Below are 25,125 nucleotides of genomic sequence, written 5' to 3'. Positions count from 1 at the left end.
GCTCACATAGTAAAACCACAGCTTCAAGAAGCGCTATCTTCTGCTCCATTTTCATCCATGTAAGCTTACATTGGTCACATAACCATGGTTGCAATACTGCACAGCATCATGTTTTTGTCCATAATGCGTCCAGCAACATGACAACTATTTCTTCAACTCATAACAAAAAATACAAAATTCCTAATGCAGAAAATTAAACCGGCCTCTCTGAAATAAACACTACATTTAGATAAGCATGGAATATGCAGTGATAAAACAAAATGTTTTATAAAACAGCATGGGAGCTGCAGCAAAACAAGCAAGAATAATGGCTGTAAAACTTTTAAAGATTCTCAGAAATAAAGTGAAAGAAAAATTTTTAAACAAGAGCACCCAGACTTGCAAAATTTGAAGAGAAGCCCTGATGATAACAGATAGGATGATGCTTACAATGGATGATTCACTACACTAGATGTAGTTAGCATAAATGAAAAAATTTCTCACCTACCTGCTTGTTCTTGTTACTTTTGTGATATGTTTACTTAGCAAATACTCTCACCTTTTCAGGATGAAAATTAAGTGCACATAGTACAGTGCAGGCTAGATCTTCAACAAAGTACACAAGTCATGAATCAAGAGTCAAGAAAAAGCACGTTGAACTGCTTGCACACAGTTTTCCTGTGGTAGTAATTCACTTTAATCTAAAGTTTATGTATGAAGCTGGAACTGTATACAGAATATGAGTTTCCAGGCAGAAGACATGGATTAAACTGAGCTCCTGCTTCAAGACGGTTTTGAGGAACTGAAAATGCTTAAGAACATTAAGAACTTGAAATTATTTATATAATATTTCTAGAAAATAATAAAACGAGAATTAACAAAGAATACACATTTGTAAAATTTGGTGCAACAGACATAGAAGTCTCCACTAAACAATAACCATAGGTATTTGGTTTTTTTTTGTTTTTTTTTTTTTTTTTTGCATTGATTCTTCTGTTATAAATACATTTCATTTTTTAGGAGTATATCCTTAGCTTTACAATAGCAATAATATTGTATCAATAGATTATATATATACACACACATAAACATATGTGGAGCAAGATATAACAAAATACATTAACTATGTATAACTTTGTAAACAATTGCATTACATACTTTTCAAACAGTTGCCTATAACATTAAGGACAGATTTACTGACTATGTGAAGTCTGATTTTATACACCTATACAGATTGTTTACAAAAACCGCGTGCGCTCAGTTCTTAGAGAACAAATATATTTTGTTTGACTCAGTAGGTCGCCTTCTTGTCTAGGCAGGAAAAAAAAATGGAGACCAATGCTGTAATCCTTTCAGAATAAAATGTTTAAATACAAACATGATTGCCATTGTAGACTGTTTAATTTAGAGAGATTATATTTCAGCCCTGGTTTTGAGAGGTTTGCTGATTTGACTATTGAGATTACACTTCAATGCTTATCTTAATTGTTTAGATAAGATTTGTTTAAATCAGGCAGGTGAAAAAACAGAGGCATAGTACATCGAAAGACTGGGAAGAGACTGGCATTTTACTAGATTATGCTTATTTTAAATTACAGTGGATGGAAGAGCAAACAGTCTCAAAAACCTGCCAGGGTCTGGTCTTCAGGGAGTAAATTTGAAGTGCAAGACTGACTGGCAGGATTCTGCATTTTCAACAAACTGGAAAGAACAGCCACGACGACTCGAAAACTCTACTTAAGGCTTACTATGGTACACAAATGCAAATGACATAAGATCAATTTAGTAGTTTTTTTTTTTTTTTAATTGTACTTGATGATTACAATAAAGGTTTTACTGTTTTCTAGAAAGATTTCCTTCCCTTAAAATTACTGTTAAAATGTTTAATGAATGAGATTATATAAAATTAATACAGATAGATATAATTTGCGTACGATAAATTCTCTTACAGTAAATAAATTTATGGTTATAAAAATACAATAGTAATTGGTGTTTTACTTCAGCAACAGGTAGCACTGTATTTTTCAATTATCTAGTTAAGGTAGTATATCATGCCATAACTGTTCAATTTCAAGGTTCTAAACTTAAAATTTGTCATACCTATTGATTATACCATAGCAGAGAGACTACCAGAACAAGATATATGAGAAATACGTCTTTGAGATGTTTACGTGGCCATGTGCACTTACAGTACATATATTATAAAAACAAACGACAAAATAGATCAATGGTAAATCATACTCAAAAGAAATCAACGGTAAAAACATGCAGCTTTGTCTATTAATCCATCTACAGATTAATTACAGCTTCATATTTGTGAGTCAAGTGAAATAAAATGTGGGTTCCAGTTTGTTATTATTTGACTTTTTTTTTTTTAAATATATGCTCTACTGCTTTTTGATCTCTACTTCAGTTGCATTTTTTCAGTGAATTCTACAGTGATACAATAAAAGTGATACTAGTGCTGATGTAAACAAGACTATCAAAGCAAATATGCAAGTCAATCTTCATAGAACAAGGTAGCATCTCTTACTGAGTACAGTTGGAAGAAACTAGCCAGATTTTTCTGGAACACAAAGAATTTAAACACTTCAGGATTCATAGTATTTCACACTTGTAATCACATTTTGTTTCAGTTGTTTGTTGTCATTTCTTTTTCTAGTAATTTGAATTTGCTGACTTTTAATTGTACCTTGTATAAGAGTAGCTTAAGGTAAACAAAGCCATGATGTGTTGAGAAGTCTAGTCTAAAGAGGCTTACTTTTTCATGTTTCAGAAGGCTCATTTGATATGATCAAGGCAAAGAAAACACAAGATGCAGAGGAAGATCAGGATAATCCAAATAGGTTTAATAGAAAAATATTAATCCTAGGTTTACATAAGTGCAAAGTCAAGAATTAATTTAGATTAAGATTATTCCAACTATAAAAAGCATCTTTTATTTCTTATTTTCATAATCAAAAGAAGGACATCATTTTGTATAGGATCTGTGAAATACATTGCGTTACTCTGTGACCCCAAGTGAATTTGAATAATCCCTAATCCCTGCATTATATACATTCCAGTCTTTAATCATGCTTCTAGCCCACAACTGAAACTCTAAATTTTTGACAGTACATTTATTTGAGATGAATTGACCACAATTCATCCCTTATAATAAAGACAAGAGTAACGCGTAACCATAGAGCATTTTTCATATTTGGTATAATTTGTTGGGTGGATACCAAAAATAGATTTGTCCAAGAAAAGTATTACCTATATTCATCAGCTCACACACAATTTTAGTTTTTTTTTTTTTGTTTGCTCCCAACTTACCCACAATCAGCATACAATTAAAGATCCAGGTGTGTACAAGCAGCAATTTAGAACATTTCCATTAAATCACTTAAGTGTCAACACTAAATCAGTTAAAAGCTGCCTAATGTATAGACCTGAAAATTTAATAGCTCATGAAACACTATGAAAAAGGAGAGCATCTTAACTTTCCACAGATCTCCACACTTAGCTTGCTGCTATTAAATATATCTTTACTAACAGTGAAAAGAAATATGTTAAAAACAGTTATTAATCCTCAGTGATGTCCACGTACTGTAAATGAGATAGATGTTCTTTCCTAAACAGACTTAGAATCACCCAAAGAATTGCCTTGATTACACTCTCAATAATCAATTTAAGGCTTTTCTCTGTGAGTGACTAGATGTCAAAACAATACTTTTAATAGAAGTCTAACTGGTGGACAGCAACCAAGAATAACCTGAGGTCTCAAGAAATTATGTTTAATTGCAACATGATAATTTCTTGCATGCTTACAAGAGATACATTTGAAACTAGATGGGCTTCAAAATTTCACAGACCAGAAAGAAAAAAAAAAAAAAAAAAGGATATCTGCAAATTAATCTGAGAACTTCACTTTGTAAGTAGTATTTTAAGTGTTAAAAGTGAAGGAAATTAACCCTTTGAGTATTGTTTCATGAAATGCATTGCCTTCTCCATCACTTAAACTATTTGCATGAAACCTTAGACTCAAAGTAAGTGGCAAAACTATCAGTGACTTCAATGAAAGAAAAAGGTTGAAGGGTCAGAATTTCAGCTCAAACTCAAGATCATTTATATTGTTAAAACATTCATATTTCTACAGACTAATGGCTTGAGCAAGAAATTAGCAGGCAATATTGTGACTTATTTTGTAGCTAGACTAAACGCTCAGAATACTCTTTCACATTCTGAAAGTTCAGAGCTGAGCTGTTTATTTGCCATTTTGCCAGTTCCTTCTGAAGTTCTCCATTTGTTTTCTCTGAAGTCAGCAAACCTAACCCCTTTTTGCATAATCTGCAAAGAATTTTGCTACCTTTAGTGACTTACAACATAAATTAATGGAAGCTCATTTAGCCATAAGGATATGCGATCATTTACATGCAGAAACAAAGTTTCCCTCGCTTATGGTTAGTTAGCTGTTTGTGTGCGATAATATAGAGATCTGTAGTAGTACAGCTAGTTAGAAAATTCTACATGGAAATTTTTAGGAATTCAGAAATCAGGCAAACCTTCATTTGCTATAACTGCTGTGAAGACAATAGTGTTGACCACGTGTTGAATTTTTTTTGCTGTTGTTCAAGAATTATGAACTGAATTTTTCAGTAGTTACCTTTCAAAAGCAGGTTTTCCTTTCAATTTTCCAGATAGTAGTATCTCACTAAAATATGTTATTCTCTAGAACAAGTAAAAAAATATATATTTTTGGCACAGCAGGAAGGAATTTAGATGTAGCCTGGAATTTTCAATGCCAGCTCTGTCTGAAGCCTGCACAAACACTATGGCCTTCATTGTCATAACGGATGTTAAGCCTTTCACCAAATATTCTGAAGTTATGATACTTGTTAGCTACAGATGCTAACAAAATGACGTTATGGTCTTGTGATATTTAGTCCATGTTCTAAGTGCAGTAGCATTATGAAAATAGCACAAGATTTTTGGCTAGGTAGTAAAGATATGTCATCTGTTTTCTAATTCAAATCACAGTAATGTGATAACTGAGGGCAGAAGGATGAGCATTGATTATTTAAGTATCTATCTTTTTTTGTGCTCCAAAGTGTTTCTCAAGATTTGGTATTAATAAATTCAAGGAAATATGGACTGCAATTGCAACAAAATCAAAATATATGTGGAAAACCAAAATACACCAATTTAAGAAAACTCTGTGTCTTCTGAGAGGCAATGACCTGTATTTATGTCAGTATCATCACTAGATTTAGCCCACTAAGGTCTTCAAGACTACAAAAGGCACTCAGTGCATTAACCTATATTATCTAAGTAACTAAAGCCATTTGCATTTTCACTAAAAACATATATATTACATTGAAATAGAACAGGGAGGTTTCCTATGGAACAGCAGAAGAACCTAAATAAATCTCAATCTTTCATTATCCAGGGGTCCTGTCCTGCCAGAATACAAGAAAGAATAGAAAGAAGGCAAAATAAATCCATGTGCTTTGGGGCACATAGGCTCAACAGCATCAGCATGAGAAGAAACATGCCAAATATTTCTCCATAGAAAAACTTTCTAACATCTAACCACAGCTTGCCCCTGCACTCCTTACTCTGCCAAACACAGATGAATACAGCAAACAGGTCTCTGCCCTATCATTTCTTCATCTTTTCTCCTCCTTGTACCTGGCACCAAGACACAGTACCCTCAACAGAGCTGAAGCAGAACGAGCCCTGACCAGACACCATGGGCTGTTGTTGCTGCCTGGTGCTGGAAGTGCAGAGCTGGGAGGAATGGAAGACTGAGTGGGAAAGGTGCTTGGATGAGGTAGGGATGAGAGCTAGATTTTGAGTTGAGGAGGAGGAAAAATCAAAATAAGCCAAGTTGAAGTCATGTCCTGGCTAGCTATAGAGTGATATAGTCGCCAGACTGCTCATGCTTGCAATGGGGAAGTTATTAAGTGATGGGTATAATGGCTGTTCCAAATGTATCAGAAGGAAGATTATCAGTGTCACAGTCTCAAGGCTGCATATGATGCCAAAACCAGTTACTGCTGAAGGAAGGATGAGTCAATTAAGATAAAGCAATCTGCTGAAACAGATCTGCCATGTTCCATAGCAGCAGGATTAACCTGTTAAATACATTTATGAGATATCGTACAGAATCTAAACTTCAGGACATGGCAAGTAGGCAGAAATAACAAAAGAGTAGAAATAGCATTTGATTTACTTCTAAATAGCATACGAGACAGCTGAAGACACTATAACAGTCTAAAAATCACTCTCTTTAAGGGACACAAAAAATGAGATTATATAAAAATAAAAATACAAGGAGAAAGTTGGTTAGAAGGGTAAGAAGCTTGTAAGTCACAACGAAGCTTAGATAAGTTTTGGAGGGGAAAAAAAAGAGAAATATAAAGGACTCAGACTTTTCCTTATCATTCCATATCCCCACTGTCTCTGGGCTTCAAAACCACATACATGATTAAACAAAAGAGCATGAGGGACACCTGTAAGAAAATAACACTCTTCAAAACATGGAAATCAGCCAAAGAAAATAGAAAAGCAGAAAGTCTCATAAGCTCAATGTAAATTGGACAAGAAAAAAAAAGGTCTAAAACTGACATGCCAAATGCATAAAGCTGGTAATAAAACTGCTTTCAAACACATCTGATGTAGGAAGCCTGACAGGGAACAGTTGGGCATGTGAATAACCTGACTATAAAAAGAGCACAAAAGAAGGAGAATAAAAAGATTAAACAAATTACTTGTGATAGGATTTATTACCGAGAGAAAAGGTCGAAGATGTTCTCGTACATGATCTACATTTCTCAAGAGATGCATTTTGGGCATTGTCTGAAATTGAACTTAAAACTTGTATGTTCAGAAACAAGAGGATTCCAGAGACTATGCTGAAAATTACAAACCAGTCACTCTGAATTTTGTGCCTGGAAACTGTCTATGTATGATATGAAGAACATCTTATTTAAACATACAGAGAAACACAATGTAATGAGAAAGAAAGGTCGCATTCCATTTTGTAGTGGATACTTACAAACACTAATTTGAATTGTTATTCCTCTAGTGGAATCAAAAAAAGGCACAGATTAGAGTGATTAAACTGGTACTGGATTTGCAAAAAGCTCTTTCTTATCAAAGGCTTCAGAAAAAAATTTTTGTCATGAGATAAATAACTTGGTTTAAATACAGCACCTGCTATTAAGAAAAGTCAATTGTAAAAATGGATTATGAATTTTTAAAAAAGAGTGTTGTAGCAATGAAGCCCCACTAAGATCTTCACTACTTCCTGTGCAGTTTAATGAATGAGAAGGCAAATAGTTGAATATAAGAGCTAGCTAGTTTAAAGCTAATAGCAAACATGTGCAAAAGGATCTCTGAAATATTGTGTCAATACAAAGCAAAGTACATAGAAGAAAAGAACCCAAATGTAAGGAACCTTCATCAAAATGATAATCACTTTTTTTTTTTTTTCATAGTTCTCTGACAAGAAAAGCTCAATAATTAGCAACAGTTAAAATACATACAACATCAGTACCAGTATGGAAATAGAAGAAATGATACTGTGGCATAGGCCTACAGAACACACAAATACTGAAAATCACTTGCAGAGCTAGTCACTTCATCTCTAAAGAGAGGAAAGAGCTATGGATGGTAGACTGCTGACAAGTGAACTCAAAAGAATAGGCAACACATATGAGAACAATTCCAAATTTGGAAAAAGACAAATACTGCCAAAAAGATTCAATAGAGATCTAAAGAATTACATGAAGAGCAATTAATGTCATTCATCTTGGCTTAATTTTATTTTTGCTTTTTTTCTTGCTAACTACACAGGAGGTCAGGTACTAAGCTAGAAATATCTTTTGGCCAATACAAGGTAGAGTTGAATTCCTTCCTTAAATGAGAAATTACAAAAAGGTGGGAGGTAGAGGTAGTAAAATGGATTCCATTCATGTTAAAAAAAAAAAAAAAAAAAAAAGTATTGTATTCACCTTGCAAGTTTTCCTACATCTTTATTCTAATTACTTTGAATGTAGATTAGATTTTAACTGTTAAATACATAAGGCATTTAATTTTTTATAGATCTGAAAGAATGTATGTGAATATATTTCATATTTAAACTTACCAAACAAAAACAAATTACTAAACAGATTAATGTGGCAGGCATTCTTTTTTTCCCAACCTTTTAACTTAATGAAAAAGTGTGCGACTAATTATTGGAAGGTCTTAAGGGAATTATTAAGCTGTTCTTAATAGACGTAATGCCAAAACTTGTGTAGTTTAGCGATGCATAGAAATATGGCCATTGAAAAATACTTTTACTGTATTTCTGTAAAAAAAAATTCCTTTCCTCCCTCAGTTTTTGAATGATAGTAATGAACGTAACATGCATTTTATTGCTTTTCTGCACTGAATTTCATAACCATCTCTCTCATAAGCGACTGAGTACACATTACACAAATGTGAAATAGCAGTCCTAGTTTTTCTGTTCCCCCAAAAGAAGAACTTTTCTGAAACATTTCTCTCCGTGTCTCAGTGTTAATCAGGCTTCTAAGAAAAAAATAAACCATTTCAACTGGAACAACATACAAACAATGCACTTAGAGTTCTTACATTTCTTACAAAACTTTTCCATTAAATTACATTCATATGTTCTTAACAACAACAAAAATTTTTAATTAGCCAAACTATCCAATGTGGCAGTAATTAGTCTCTGCTGATTCAAGTACTGTTAAAAAGCTCAACATAATTTCCCTCATTTGATGTGTATTTGGCAGTATAGAAAAGTGATTTTAGTTCTATACATTTATTTTTCAATTATCAAATACATAATAACATGTTGCATAGAAACCAAAATTCAGTTCCTTTCTTGATGACATAAATATTTTTATTCTTCATTACCCTGATGTGTTGCATGCATACTTAAAAAGATCACCAAGATCCTATTTTTCCTGCTGCTATTCCTTTATTGGCCAGCATGAGTTTAGTCACTAGAATAAGCCTCCAGGAAATCTCAGAGGGTAGGACTGGAAGGGACACCCAGTCCCCTATCTCTATCAAAACTTGGGACTGGCTTTTAAGGCTTTCCACACACAGCTCTGGGGTTTAAATCACAACCATTAGAAATGCTACTTTTCTCCAAGGTCCTCCCTCCCTAACTAGGCAGAAAAAGGACTTCAGAATCACTTTCAACTATTTAGTACAAACACTGTAAGGAATACTGACAGCATCAAAGCAATAGAAACATTGTTGCACTCAAATTTAATTTCATCTGTGATTTATACAAGTCATTTTGTTTACTCCATTTTTTCTCAAAAATAATTTCACAATAGGAGTTTGTAAGTTATAAGCAAATAAAATGTATAAGCCTGAAATCTAACATTAATTGTTACAAATATGGCAAAGTAAAGATGGGAAGAAATAGAGGACTAAGATTCACCACTCTGATGTGAAGATTCAAGCACATGTTATTGCACAGAACCAATAAATGCCCAACTAACAAACCTTTTATCGGTGGCAAGCTGGAAGTATCTAAACAATGGAAAAAGCTATCAGAAGGAAATTTAAACCATGGTCTAAAAAGACTTTAGCTGTTGAAATACAATTTTTGATAAGGGGGAAAAAAAAAAAAAAAATGTTTAATGGGTTACAATTCTCAGTTAATAAAACAAGACAGGTATAATTTCTACCTATTATCAACCTGCACAGATTATAATCACTTTACAGGTAAGTACTTTAAATAACCTAAAAAACCCTCTGTGTATGTACTTGCATTCAGGATTTTATATTTTATCCATAGCTGAACAGACAGGAATTAGAATTTTTGTCATCTATTTGTCTTCCAGTCTGAAAATGTCCAAAAAAACAAATTACATTTTACAACATAACTAATTTAAAAAGCAACATGCATTCTATGAACAGATCCTTTCTTGAGAAATAATTTATTTTATGAGTTTCAAGTGATTATACTTATATATTGATACTAGGATTTAAGTACTAATTAGATCATCTCTGGAGTATTTATAGGATAAACTAATCAGAGACAGTTTTCAGATCAAGTTATTCTTTCCTAAATGCTTTTCATTTACATCATCTCCTAGATCCAAGGCCATTCAAATAACGCAGTATGATATTTTCCCCCTTCCTCCACCAAAATCATTCAGTTTATCTCTGATGAAGGCCTTCTCAGTTCATGATTTCAAAGTGTCAATGTGAAAAATCTAAACCAAAACTCTATTATGTTTCTCCGTCATTAACAGCCACTATTACTAAGAATAAATACTTATTTTTGTCCACTAACATTGAATATTCATTCCCCTCCTGTACATTTGTCTTTTGAATGAAGGGCAGAAAATGTGCCTGCTATGCTTAGCTGTACCTCTGCTAGAACAGCAAGCACTGATGCAAATACAGTTTTCAATAAAATAATCTCTGATTCAAGTTAAAATGTTGGGCTTTACCAACAGTTAGACGAACCTGCCTTCTTCACAATTATTTTCTACAGTGCTTTTATATAACATTCTTAGTATCACTTACCAATGGTCAGTTGAGAGCTGTAACAAAAATAGCTTTGATCTTTTTTCTCCTACTATAGTTTTGTTAAATTATTATCATCTCAGAGAGGAAGAAAAATAATTGTTAGAACAGAACATCATAAAGAGGGAGGATTCAGAATTAATCAGAGGCAGAAATCATTAAACTACTTCTAGCACAGTCAGTGCAACCACAAAATGTTACTCAAAGACTTAGAGAAATATTTACAGAATTGCAGCCATCCCAGAAGTAACATCACACCTGAAGTGCTAAACCCTGTTACACAAAACTACTGAATTGGAAAAGATTACAGAAATGTTCAAAAGACAAGGAATTTAGTAAAGTTTTTGCCAGTCTTCTACTTTTAGCATTTACAAGATAAGGTCAGACAAGGATAACTTCACTAAACAAGATACATTTCTATCTTGGAAACAATTATAAAAATGTGACTGCAGTAAACGCAAACATTGTTTGCATGAAATATAACGTCTGCTCTCCTCACAGTTGAAAACTCCAGTTTATTTTTCATTCTCTTTCTTCTCATATTAGATTATTTGCTTTTCCATTGTTACTGTATGTTTTACCATCTATAGAACGTTGAAAACCAGCAGAGGACTTGCTGTATCATTATAATGAACTGATCAGGGAAGGAAGGACAACTATGTTCTGGACAACGTAATTACAGTTTCAAATTATTATTACTATTTTTCCTGTCTTGAAAGTTTTATTATTTAAGAGACGCAGTCCTTGAATGAAGGAAGACACCAGCTTGATATGCATTTACATATTAATATAAGGGATGTTCTTCATAGACTACTAAAAGCCATTCACTGGAATTTCTAATTCAGAAAAATAATCTGAGCTATAAAGGAAAAATAGGTAAGTGCTTCTTTCATATTTCTTCAGTTTTGGCTTTCTCTTACAGACAAATGCAGCTACTCTTCTACTAGATAAGAGAAGTGAGGTTGATTTGTGGTACAGTTAAAAAAAAAAAAAAAAAATCAAAAAAGCAAGCAAAATACCTGGATAAAATGCTTTGCATGGTTGATAGATGACTGTAAGGAATAGGAATCAGTAAAATATTGTTTGAAATCAGAGAAGCTGTAAGAAGGAGCCACATTTTAATACTAATAACTGAAAAATGGCAGTGGTTTAAAGAAATCAATATTTCTTACAATTCTTACAACTATATCCTTGACAAATTAGTTGGAAGCTGTTAGCAATGAAAATCTACAAAAAAGGAAATCATTGTAACAATAACATCTAAAAAAAAAAAAATCAACTCACCCTACTTTAAAGCACTATTAGAACAATGTGTGCAAAAGTTCAGCACAAATACAGTCTAGTACTTCTACAATGCAATAATATTTTAACAACAGCCAAAATTTTGGAATTTGTCTTAGTAAACCCAATTTCAAGGGAGGAGCAAATAAATGCAGTTCTACCAGCAATGACATCATCAGCACCATCATTCAAATCCATTTAATATGTATTCCAATAGCTTGAGATCTTCCATTAAATGCCATCTGATCACATGCACAGAAAATTTAATAGTTACTCTAGATTAGTTAAAATATCCAATTTCAATTTCAAATTTTCTAAACCATCTTTCATCTTGCAGATAATATTTCACATGTATTTTTCATCTTCAAAAATCAGCAAAAAACAAACCAAAAACCTTGCAAGATATTAAATACATCAGCTTAAGTTTCAAGTTATTTTAAGCACTTCATTATGATTAAAACTTGAAACCTTAAACTTTTTACATGAATTCATAGCTAGCACAATTATTTTCCCTTCTTTTCCGATAACATTTTGAAATTTGTCTAAACTAGTAGAAAAATAAAACACAACAGCATAAAACCAAGGAATCAATGAATACCACACTGTACCGAAATTTGCTCTCTCTTTGTACATTTCTAAGTCAGTTGAAAAGAAAATAAAATTACAATTCTTTTTCAACTTGTATTAACACTACTTCCACCAAAATTAAAGTTAACTGGTACCACAAGTAGTCAAAGCTACAAAGTAAAAATCATAAAAGCACAAGAAGGCCACTAACACCCTGGGCTAGGGGGCAAAGAATATTGATAACTGTTTTTGCTGTATTTGTCATGTATTTTGAATCTTAATGTAAAAAAAGGAAATACAGCAAGTTCTATATTGCTAATGCAGCTTCTATTTCAATTTTCTCTTTTAATTTTGGTACCATTCTCTCTTTAGACTATTCAAACTGTTGCAGATAAGCCAGCAAGCTTAAAACTGTTAAAAAAAAAAAAATAAGAGAATTCTTACTTGTTTAATAAGCAAGCATACACAAAGCCAAAACTCAATTCATGGGTGCTTAATTTTATAACATCTCACACAAGCTTGATAGTCAGATTACTCAAAATTCTGCATGGAGTTACTGGTACTAGAAATGTGTTTTTTAGACAAATACAAGCGATATAACACTAACTCCCACTACATTATTTCCCGCTCCTCACAGCTTTTCCTGTGTGCCTATATTAAAGAAAATACCAACACACCAAACCTATGTTTTAAACCATGATCTTCCAACTATTTCCACAAGTCTGTCTATCAGATAAAATTTTTCTCATGTTTGTTCAATTACTTCTGAACAGCTAGGAAGTAAGAGTGTTATTAAACTCTCCTTTGCAAAAACTATTGTTTTTTAACAACAGCTATTGAAGGGGTATACAAAATCTGCACATAGCTCTTAGATGACCACATGTACTTCATATTGTAGTAGGATAAAGGTTAAGCATAGTATTGTTTGACCCTTTCAACTACTAACATTCATGCCATGTTATTGCTAGTGTTGCATGTTAAGCAAGCAACTTTTCAATGAACTTGTGTTGGCTTTACCACAGACACAGATGTTAGGCGGACTCCTTTGTTCATAAGGTTCTCATTATTAACTGAAACCAAGTTGAATATTTGACTGAAGGAAAGGACCATATCATTGTTTTCAGATTTTGCTCTATGACTTAACTCAACTACATCTGCCAGCTTTGGAAATACCAAGTACTTCTTGGCGCCAGTACTGGCGCCTTGCTCTATGACTACCATCTTAAGTGCTTCAGTTTGAGGAAGTCTCCTAACGATCAAAACAGTTTAATAAAAACTTAATCTTGTGATTAAGAGTTACTCATTAGCTGACAGAGTGGACTAAAATTTGCTTCTACTTAGGAATAATTTCACGAAGTTAGCAAATAATAGTAAACTGAATGCATGGCTGTAAATATGTAACCTAGAAAGTTCACAAGATGTTTTCGTGATTTATGAAGTCTGTGTTATACTTGAAACCACATTTATTTAATAGATAGGCTGGCACTTCACAAGATAGTTCAATCTGCTTCAAATCTATTTAAAGCCTTTGGGAAACATAAAGGATGCTCTGAGTATAAATGCAATTCCACTTTTCACCTTTTTGCACTACTGTCTCTTAGCATAAATGTGATAAGTATTATACTCCTTCCAAAAAAATCTCCCATTATAAACAGCTGTTGAAGATGAAACAACTCCAGTTTGAGCTAACCCCCTTAATATGAACTACTTTAGACAGCAAATCAATTAACTGTTGTAATACACTTTTTTGGATATACTCTTGGGCACTTTGAATTAGAATAAAACAACACATCACAGTCCTCTGTGATCAAAGAGTTTAGATTTCATGCCACGTAGATAATTGCTGTTCAGAACTATAGGTGGTAATTCTGCAGATAAACATTCAACACATCTAATTACTATAGTGGAAAATGGAATATGTTACAAAAGTGGAAATCCCATAATATGTTACAAAAGTGGAAATAGCCCATAATCTGCTATTTTCACAAAACACTAAAATAAAGCTTTTTTTTTTTAAGCATAAGAAAATACAGGAATAACAATGATTTCCAGATAATTAATGATGCAACTTGAGATAGAATCAACAATATTTATTTCACTTACCATGCTGAATGTCCCTCATGTCTAAGTGAAGGCTAGACATTAATATTCCAACAGCTTGAGATCTTTTGTTACTTAATAACTTGACAACCTGCCAAAATAAAGCCATCTATTAATATTCACCAGCATGAAAAATTTTAGAATATATTTTGCAATACTAATAAAAAATTCAAAAAATAGTACTCTGAGTAATTTATATATGCATCAAAAAGTATTATTTTTAAGGGTGCTTCAACTGAATATATCACAAGCACAAATGTCATCTAGCTGAATCTTAAATCTAAAAGTTACTGTAAAGTTTCCTTACAGTTTATGCTTCATTAGGATGTACACTTTCAATTTCACATTACTGTTATAGGTGTATGAAACAGGCTGTCATATAAAAAAATTCTATGTCTGTCATGGAATTTCTTTGGTTTCCAGAACCACACAATAATTTCCATCTTTGATGTAAGCTAAAACTGTGAGAATTAATGTCTTATTTTCAAGTTTAATATTGCAGGTACCAAATACAATTTTATTAAAAAAAAATAACTATTACATATTGGTAGTTTCTTTGATCAGTTAGAAAATAAAGAAAAATCTAAGCTTTTTTTTTTTTAATCAAATAAGAAAAAAAAATGTACTTCTGTACATATTTGCCTTGCAAACATAAAAGCAACAAGTGTTTTATGAACTATCTTTCACAGGTAGCTCTAAGCTATTTGACTTTCGCTGGATATAAATTTCATGTTACTGAAACAATTAGCAAGTAATTACTGGAAAGGTTTCTTATCTGCAAAGTGACATGAATTTAGATTCTAAGTAGGGCTACAACATTATGCAGATATAGAAGATTAAATGCTGATCTACTCAGGTTTCTGAATTTTATGCTGTACTACATGCTAAATAAAAAAACTGAATTTATAAGAAGAAGAAAACAGATATTTGATCTGTAAATTCAAGTTACTTTTACATTTCGATCAGGTAGGGGATATGCTTTTTCAAGTTATGTAGTTTCTATCATTGTGCTGAGATGCCATAACAACTACAGCCCACTGGAAAAAATAATTAGTAATTAATGAGTACAAATGAAATTAATAAAAATATTTTAGCTAAAAAGTGTAATACAGTTCATATCTTAAAATCCATTGAAGTATTCCACAAGATGTTTACAGTTGCTCTTACTTTGATTAACTCAGGTTTTCACACAAGGGTTTTTAAGTTGATGACTGAGCAGTAGATGAAGAACAGCAAAATTCTGAACTAGAACTATCCCACTAGAACTGCTTAGAAATGGAAGCTTGATAAACTCACAAATGCTTGCAGAAAGTTTTCTGAGGATGTGATTAGCTGGCCAATTCTATTTATTTTTATTTATTTTTCCTTGTGCCTTTGTAATCAGTGTGTCAAGTATTTCCCTTTCCTCATGAATTTCTAACTTCACTGCAGTGAAGTGAAAATCTTGCATCCTGCTAAGTAAAAAGGCTTGGAATCACAGACCAGGTGCAGCATTATCACTGTTCACATGGTGAAAGACCTAGCTGTCAGTGTCATCTGTCAGAAGTTAGCAAGTACTCATTCAATTATATAACACACAATGCATTAGTATTAAACACTGAAGTCAAATATACTGAATTCAAAATTTTACAGATAAGATACAGAAGATCTTGTTTTACAGAAGATAATTATTTTCTGAATTCAAAGGGAAAAACTATGATAATTCACAAAAATATAACTGGGATACTGCACACTGTCATTACAACTATAATCGCTCTAATTATTTCCCATTAGGAGTACAGATATTTAAGCACAGAACTGCGATCAAGCTAAAGCAAACAACCTGAGACTTCCTGTAAAGATAAACTATTATCTGAAGTCTGTTCTTGGGACTCTCCAACTTTTAGTAACGTCAGTACCCATACACTACTATATTACTACTGGATTCAACTTCTGAAAACACTATTTTTACCACCCATCAGCAATCTAAATCTGAGAGCTACCAAGAACAGGGCTACACATGTAGCATGGGAACAAAAACTAGAGAGAAAAAATAGCCACTAGATACATTAACTATAACTTTGTGATACAGACTAAAACAAACCTTTTCTTCTTTTCAGGGGGCATCAATATTAGAGGCCCAGAAAATCTGAGTCACATGCTCTAGTAGTAACCTGATCTGAAAGTTCACAGGAAAAAAAAGTGGCTTTTTTCTTAAAGTGAGCTGATGAATAAGAGACTGACTTGATTTGCAGTGATCAGAAGAAAAAAAAAATTAACACTGTTCCTGTGCACAATAGGTCATTATTTCTACCACAATTCTGAACTTCAGGGACATCAGAAATACTAAAAGAGCATCACCATCAAGTAAATGGGGGCTCAGAAAAGGAACAGAAAGTGTGGTTATATAACAACTATTTGTTTTGTCCAGCTTTATTTAAAATGTAGGCTTTATGTCAGTTTTCATACTCATCTTTACTCATTCTTCCTTCCTAATTTGAGTAAATTGCATGAAAACTATATCTTCTTCCAACAGAACCCTTTAACAATACGACACTAATTCAGAAACTATGAATATTAACATAAGTGCCTAAAGCAAATCCCACATTTAAAAACAAAACAAAATTAATCAGCAACATAGTGTAGGCCGACTGTCCACAGGCTAGTAACATCATTTAAAGACATAGCAACAAAAGACTGATAAACTAATCTTTACAAGATCTAAAATCTCAGACAACACACAGCTCCTTTTTAGTCTGGACCCTGGAACTTTGCTTTAAAGAAATTTTAAAAAAACTAAGCAGAAGATTTTTATCTGAAGCCTAAAGTCTAGCACAAACGTTTTAGTTGTTGAGTGGTCTTCATTGTTAAACAGTAAACAAACTACATTTGCCAAATTTGCTCCTGATTGTTGAAAACAGCAAAAAAAGTCAAAAAGACAAAAAGATATTTAATGAAAGGTAATACAAGACACATGGCTGATGAGAACCCTGAAGTAAAAATACAAAAGTTCCCCTTTCCCCAGAAAAATATTTATTTAATGCACGGAATTCTTCAGTGGCTCTCATTCTCTGGTTCTGATTTTGACTGCTAGCATTAAGCAAAATTATCCTGTTGGGTCTCAGTGGCTTTGAAAAACTACTGTGTTACAAAAAGTCATAAGCAGGAAAGCCACTGTACACATGCTTGTAGCTTTTATAGAGAGGATGCAGAAATACAGAAGTTCCAAACAAGATTTTAGGAGATTGCATCATGGCAGTAATGCAGGAATCTTGATCTGCTGTTGCAACAACAATTCTTTCCTGTGGATTCCAGCATATTCCAATTATAAAATACACGATCAAAGAATTGTACCATATTTTCACATGGATATCCTTGCCTCCTTACAGAACGATAAGAGAGCATTCCCATAAAAGCTTATTAGTTATTTTTTAAATTTTATTTAAGGTAAAACCAAAAATTAGTTCTGGCTAGCAGTGGCGTGAGAGGAAATAACACACAATACACCTGGTGGGGATATTTTGCTATAGCAGGAGATAAAGTATTTCTACTTCATACCTACCAAACAACATAGCATCCAGTTCTGACTGCCTAACAGCCTACCTGTTCTGATGGAACATGTTGATTTAAAATAAAATCAATTTTTACCACTTTAAGCAATCTGAGTAATTTTTCATCTAGATTCAGATACGCAGTAATAATTCAGATAAACACTGCAATCCTCAAAAGGAGACAAAAATATTTAAATACTCATCATTAAAAATAATTGCAATAACCTAATTCTAAACATTAGAGTGGGGGATGGAAATAAAATATCGAAGTTTAAATTCTTTAGCTTAAAAATAGATCATAAGAAATATATATATTTTTATATGCTTAAAGCTATTTGATAGTTTAACTGATTGTTATATACCACAATTACACCTACTTCTTTCAGCATCTGAAGGACATGGGTACCTTAAAGTTTAATTTCTAAATTTGTAGCTGTTGTAATTTGTAGCTGTTCTAAATTTGTATTCTGTTTGTAATCATGAAAACATCTCTGTGAGTTGGCTCATAACAAAAGTGAATGATCAGGGTCTACAATATAAACTTTTTTAAAAAATGGAAATCCAACAAGCTACAATTTTCTTGGTAAACACACATAAAAAGTGAAAATTTTGTGTATGTTCTACAATGAACTAACACTTGCCTTTTTGCAAGTGATCAGAACCACTACCATGAACAACCTTGTCACGTTAGGAATTATACAAGTCTTTTGAATAGTCTTCAAAAGATATTGCATGCCCAAAAGATTTGAATTTATTATTTTTAAATATTTTATTTGAAGTTAACAGATGAAATCAGGAAGACAAATAGAAAGCTAGAGGAAGAAAAAGAAAAAAGGGCAGGTCAAACAATGGAAAAAGCCTGCAGAATAAAATCTGCAATGTTACCATCTTATGACACATGGTTACAGTCAAAAACATTATTTACTGTACTCACTCCCAACGAACTCTTTTAGTTGCAACTGCCTCCTTTTCTTTACAACTTTTTTGTTCTTGCTATTTGTACTGACCACCACTAAGCAAAAATTGCATTATTCTCTAATTTGATGGTTACACTAGATGATCTTGTAGGTCCTTTCCAACCTTGTGATCCTATAATTTTCCAAATCATCATCAGCAAAGCGTCCTGTCTACAGCAGAGGGGTGATTAGATAATCAACTAGATGATTGAGAACTGGCTGACTGGCAGAAGGTTGTCATCAGCAGGTCAGAGTCTGGTTGGAGGACTGTAACAAGTGGTGTTCCCTAAGGGTTGGTGCTGGGTCTGGTGTTGTTCAACATCTTAACAACCTGAATGAAGTGACAGAATCCACCTTTAGCAAGTTTTCTGATGATACAGAACTGGGAGGAGTGACTGACACACAAGAAGACTGTGCTACTATTCAACAAGAACTGAACAGACTGGAGAGTTGGGCAGTGAGGAACCTGACAAGGTTTAAAAAGAGCAAGTGTGGAGTCTTACACCTGGGAAGAATAACCATATTCATCTGTACAGGAGAGGAGCTCTGTGAAGAAGGACCTAAGTGTTCTGGTAGACAGCAAGTTGGCCATGAACCAGCAGTGTTCTCTTGTGGCCAAGGCCAATGGAATCCAGGGATGAATTAAAAAAGAATGTGGCCAGCAGGTCAAGGGAGGTGGTCTTCCCCCTCCTACTCTATCCTGGTGAGGCACATCTGGAATGTCCTGTTCTGGGCTCCCCACTTCAGAAAAGACAGGCATCTCTGAGAAGGAATTCAGCAGAGGGTTACAAAGATGATAAAGAGGCTAGAGTATTTTCCATCTGAGGAAAGACTGAGTAACCTATGTCTATTCAGCCTAGAGAAAAGACTGAGGGGGGGGATCTGATTAATGTTTATAAGTATCTGATGGGAGGTGGAAGGCGAATGAAGCCAGGCTCTTCTTGGTGGTGCGAAGCAATAGGACAAGGCCTAAAACATGAACATAGGAAGTTCCATACAAACATGTACGAGAATTTCTTTACAGTAAGCGCAAAGGAACACTGGAACAGGATGCCTAGAGGGATTGTGGAGGATCCTATGGAGGTATTCAATACCCATCTGGATGCCTGCCTGTTTGACCTATGATACGGTACCTGCTTGAGAGGGGGGTTGGACTTGATCTCTCGAGATCCTTGAGAATCTCTTGAGATTCTGTGATCTTTAAGGACCCTTCTCACCTAAATCATTCTATGATTTAATGAAAATCATGTCTCTTACCTAAAGTCTTTTTGGACTTCATTACAAATTAAAAATAGTAACCTTAAAAACTTGATTTTCATGTTGGCACTAAAACTTTGTTTAACTCATAAGTCATTACTGATAAAAATACTATTAGGGATATTCACAAAAATTGAACATTATTTTAAAATATTAAATCATCATGATCACTGTACTAATCTCTTTTTTTTCTTTACGTGAAACGCACTCAATCCATATGTACATCCAATTCTGAATTTGAGTTCAGATGTAGCTTTCTTTCTTGCATTCTCAGCTCAAAAAAAGCAGGTGGGCAGACAGGAGAAGAAATGCATATTGTTTTCTGTTCTTTCTTTTGTGTGTTTTGTGTCCCATTCTTTTTCCCTTGATAGCATCTAACATTAACACATCCAACATGCTAAGAGAAGAATCATCACCCAGACATTCAAGGGAGAGATGGAAAAGGTAGTATATGAAAGATCTAAAAGTGCTTCCTATAAAAACATACAATCGCCAGTCTCCCTGGAAAGATAGCCATAATTGAGGCAGCTCAACTCAGTTTCTGGCACAGCAAGAGTTCTGTACAGACCAAGGTGGCAGCTATTTTTCAAGATTCAAGATCTGGGTTATACTTGTGCAGCTTTCAGTTGCACAGCTGCTGGAAGTCGCTCACTACAGCCTAAATCCTTTTTTTCCCCTGTACTTGAGCAAACTTTCTGTACAACCTTCCCCTACAGAGGTTTTCCACTGCATAAAGGAACAGAATGAGGCCATTATCAGACAATTGAATGGCTTCTCAGATTAAGAAATGACAACTCTCAATTCTCAACTTGACAGAATCCATAAGATGTTAAGCAGCAGCAGCTAAACCATGCCATTAAATCAGCAGAACTATTCAGTACTCATGATGATAAGCACACAAAGTAGAGAAACTTCCAGAGCTCTTTGGTCACAAGATGAGATTACAGCATTGTCAGATGCCAAACTCACATTTGTTTATTAAACTTACAAATATATGATCTGAATAAAAGTAGTAAGAGGAAGAACGAAGGAGAAACGTATGTATATAAAAGATGACATCAACCTGGGAAACCTGAACAGGCAGAGAGATTTGATACATGGTCAAGTTGTGTTTGCAAAAAATAATCTTGAAGAATTTAAGTCAAGAATAAAAGAAATAGTAAAGAAAACATGCAACAAGTTGTATAAAGAATAGAGTGAAAGGTAAAAAGCAAAAATCATTCAAAAAGCATCTAATAAAAAATTATCCTTACAAGCAAAACAAATGAGATATAAAAAATTATAAGTAACTTCAGGACATCATTAATAGTGCATAAATAAAAATTATGTTTCAGAAAACTCTAAAATTTCTGTCTGTGAGGGCAGCAGTACTCCAACTCTGCCTCTGAAGAGTTCACAAGAGAGCAAGAAACAGTTGGGCCACTGACATAGCTAAGAGATCAATAAATGTGGATACAGAAAACTTCTTAATACAGTGCCTCATCTATTTGCAGAGGGAAACAATTCTCCTTTTTGGAATATTCTTTTTCCCTTGATGTCCTTCCTCATTAATGAATAAATGTGAATAATCTTTTATCTGTTAACTCAATATGACATTAACTTTATTTACCAATTTATACTCATTTTATGTGGCATTTCATTCCTAGTATTCTATTACCATGGCGTCTTTGTGTTCAACTCAGAAATTCAAAAACGCTGAAATCATTAGCAAAATTGATGCATCTTGTTTGCATCTAAGGCTTTTGAAACAAAATTAAACTTAAGTAACCTATTATTTATTTTCTGGGGTGGAAGTGAGAGATTAAAATCTTAATTTCAATAGATTAATACTAGATTTTCCATATGAGAATATCTTTAACATTTTTCTTTCATTTACATGATAGATTATAAACATATGGTCTGCTCTTGAAAAGTTCTCTGCAGATAAATGTATGTTATTTTCAAAAAAAAAAAAAAAAGATCATCAGCAAGCTTTCTAAGATGTTGGTTCAAGAGCTAGGAAAGTAATCTACGCAACTCAATTCAGTCCCTTTTGTCAACCTGTTGTGCTGATAGTGATATTAAGATTTTCTGATTGCGTACTATTTTTCCACATAATCCATTTTTTCTGGGAATCCATACTAGCCAGTGTTCTCCACACAAAAGAACATTGTAAGTTTTTAGTGTTGTATTAGTATTATCATTAGTATTTGGCCTCAGACAAGAGACTGTTTTTCTTCTTCACTAAGTATACTTTCTTAAAGTGCTGCAAAAACCAATAAAAGCATTTTTACTCAGGTAACAGTTCCATTTACTAAGTAGACGAAGATCATCATTACCAACTGTACTCATAACACTCTGCAGAAGATATGGGAAAGAGCCTATGAAAAATAGTATCCGTTAATGTAAAAATAAGTAAATATTGTAACTACGTGACACCAAGACACTCCAAAAATCAAGTTTCCATCCACTGATTGGGTCAAATGCTATAGGTTTGATGGAGTTAACTATTTGCTGACACCCATACTGACACCACTCCAGGTTCACAATGGTTCCAGAGAGAAATTACTTAAGATAGAGTAAGAGATGACACAAATCAGACCTGATATACTCTATATTTCTATCTGTCAGATCTCATTTCTTCACTCCCATCTCAGTTATTCACCTTAACCGCCTCATATTCCCTACTTTCCAATCTACCATTACAAGGTTAGGAAAGAAGTCTTTAGAGTTATACTTGCAGTCTCTTCTGAGCAACACTGGTATTGCATATAGCCTGTAGAGTGGCAAAATTTGAGGAACACTTTACAGAGCTAACAGAAGACATATTTGATAAAAATTTTCCACATTTCAAGTGTTCAAAGCTATGTAGACATGAGCAAAAACAGACTTTGTATTCTTTTTTAAAACAGGCAAAATGAAGTTGACACCCAACATGTAAAAGAAAAGCAACAAAAACTCAAAAAAATTTGCAGGCTAAAGAGCTAACTTTTGGCAAAGTTATAACAAGATGGACTTATAACGAAAGCCAGATCACTTTAATATGCAGTAATGGCAGCTCCACCTATAATATACTCCATAAAAGACTTTCTTTGAAGATTAAGTAGGCATTCTCATTGAGCGAGTCTGCACACATTTGGAGCAGCTGAGAATTTGACATACATGTATTATCAGAGAAAAGTAAATCACAGCTTTTTTCATAGCACCAAATAAAAGACAGTAAGAGTAAAATCAATTGCGTTCGTAAATAATATTGACCCTTCATTTTTTTCCTTTTTTATTGCAGTAGGATGGATTTTAATGTGGCTTTCATCCGGTGCTAGGTGCAAAATCTATTTTTTAAGAATTGTTTTATTTTCTTCAGGTATTTGAGATGGTCATACTAATGGGAAAAAAAAGTTAGAAACAATACTTGGCTAGGGCAAAATTAACTTTAACTCAAAAAGAAAGCAAACAAAATCCAAACCTCCACAGTAATGCAGATAAATTTATCACTTTAGAAGGTGAATATCAAATATTTGTAAATGGTAACAAGTCTATATACATGTACACAAGTAAACAGGTGCATATACTGTATGTTACATAGCATAAATAACAGCGTGCAGAACAGCAGTTTACTGCAAAATAAATATTTCACCTACTAAACCAACCCCAAACGATCAAATTTTTCTTCAGATCAGTTCAAATCTTTTTTTCTCCCCTCAGTGTGGCTTCTTCTGTAAATATATTTTTATTTCAGCTTACAATAAAAACACTTGTTAAAATCAGATGTTTACAGAGTACCAAATATTTTATGCCTCTGAAAGTTATCTGGGTATTTTTATCTGACAACTACTTTAAGCTAGCACTTTGCATCCAATATTTAAAAGAAATTCATCCATTTAGTATAACCACACAGCAATATAAGGAGGAAAAACAATTGCCAAACTAGAAATATTCTGGAGAGAAGCACAGTAAGCTTTACAGATCCTACTTTACAGTGTTCTCCTGCAGCTCAACAGGTGACAGAATACATCTGCTTTGCATAATACATCCCAGTAAAAATCACTACAGAAACACCATTTCTAAGATCTTTACAATACCCATAACTATCACAGAATCCATGCAAGTCAGTAACTACTTAAACAGCACTTAGTGCTTTCTATAAAAACATACTTGTGGAATTACAGCCATGCTTTCTCCAAAGAACCGCTTCTTCTGCTAAATATGGATGGACTTCATTACCAAAGTGTTTACTGCTGTACAAATGAAGAGCATTTGAGAATGAAGGCCCGTGTTCCAAACTACTTAGAGTATGTACATAGAGCATACTTTTTGTGTTCTGCTTTAATTTTCCTCACTTCAATGCTATGAAAAGCCCATACTCTATTCACACACGAACACTGAACTTAGTCATCTGCAACACACGTAACACATGAAACTGTAGTTCTAATGAAAGCCTCTGATGCCTTCTTGTGTTGTTTCTAGCACATTTGATTATCAATTGGTTGATCACTTTACTCAGGTACTATCACACAGCAAATCAAACTTCTCCATCATGTAATTTCTCTTTCTTGACAGATCAACTTAAGTGGCCCACATGAATATTTGATCTAAAATATGGCAGCTACTTAGATTTCCTTAAATTCTGTGTGAAAATTTCTGCCATATACAACTTATTTTCAAGTTAAGAACAATCAGTAATTTTCAATTAGCTTTATCTACATTTATTGTTAAGTATTTTTCATTTCAAAAAAATATGTACTGCTAGTATTAAAATCCCCATGCAGTGTTTACTTATAACTGCTGTCTACTTCTGTTTATGCCACAGAATTGAACAATCATGATTTCTACTCTGCTTAGAGACTTGCACCACTAAACCTCAAAAAAAGTGAGTTAACTGTTTATAGAGAAACCATCAAGTATAGTTTGGAACTGCAGAGCTGTGTTGCGGG

At 33.5% G+C, this 25,125-nt stretch overlaps 1 protein-coding gene across 4 annotated transcripts in view; it reads right to left on the bottom strand.

Moving 5' to 3' along the window:
• Positions 1 to 25,125, bottom strand: part of FMN2 (formin 2) — a 145,200-nt gene that overhangs the window by 67,688 nt on the left and 52,387 nt on the right. For all 4 annotated transcript variants that reach the window (XM_048937759.1, XM_048937758.1, XM_048937761.1 and 1 more), the window contains one exon: positions 14,473 to 14,560. In XM_048937759.1, coding sequence (XP_048793716.1) covers positions 14,473 to 14,560 — 88 coding nt within the window. The remainder of the gene's footprint in view (positions 1 to 14,472; positions 14,561 to 25,125) is intronic.

This window comes from Lagopus muta, chromosome 2 (genome assembly GCF_023343835.1).
Source record: "Lagopus muta isolate bLagMut1 chromosome 2, bLagMut1 primary, whole genome shotgun sequence".
In the NCBI taxonomy this organism is placed as follows: Eukaryota; Metazoa; Chordata; class Aves; order Galliformes; family Phasianidae; genus Lagopus; species Lagopus muta.
The sequence above is the reverse complement of the archived record's forward strand: the minus strand, read 5'-3'. Positions and strand labels throughout refer to the sequence as shown.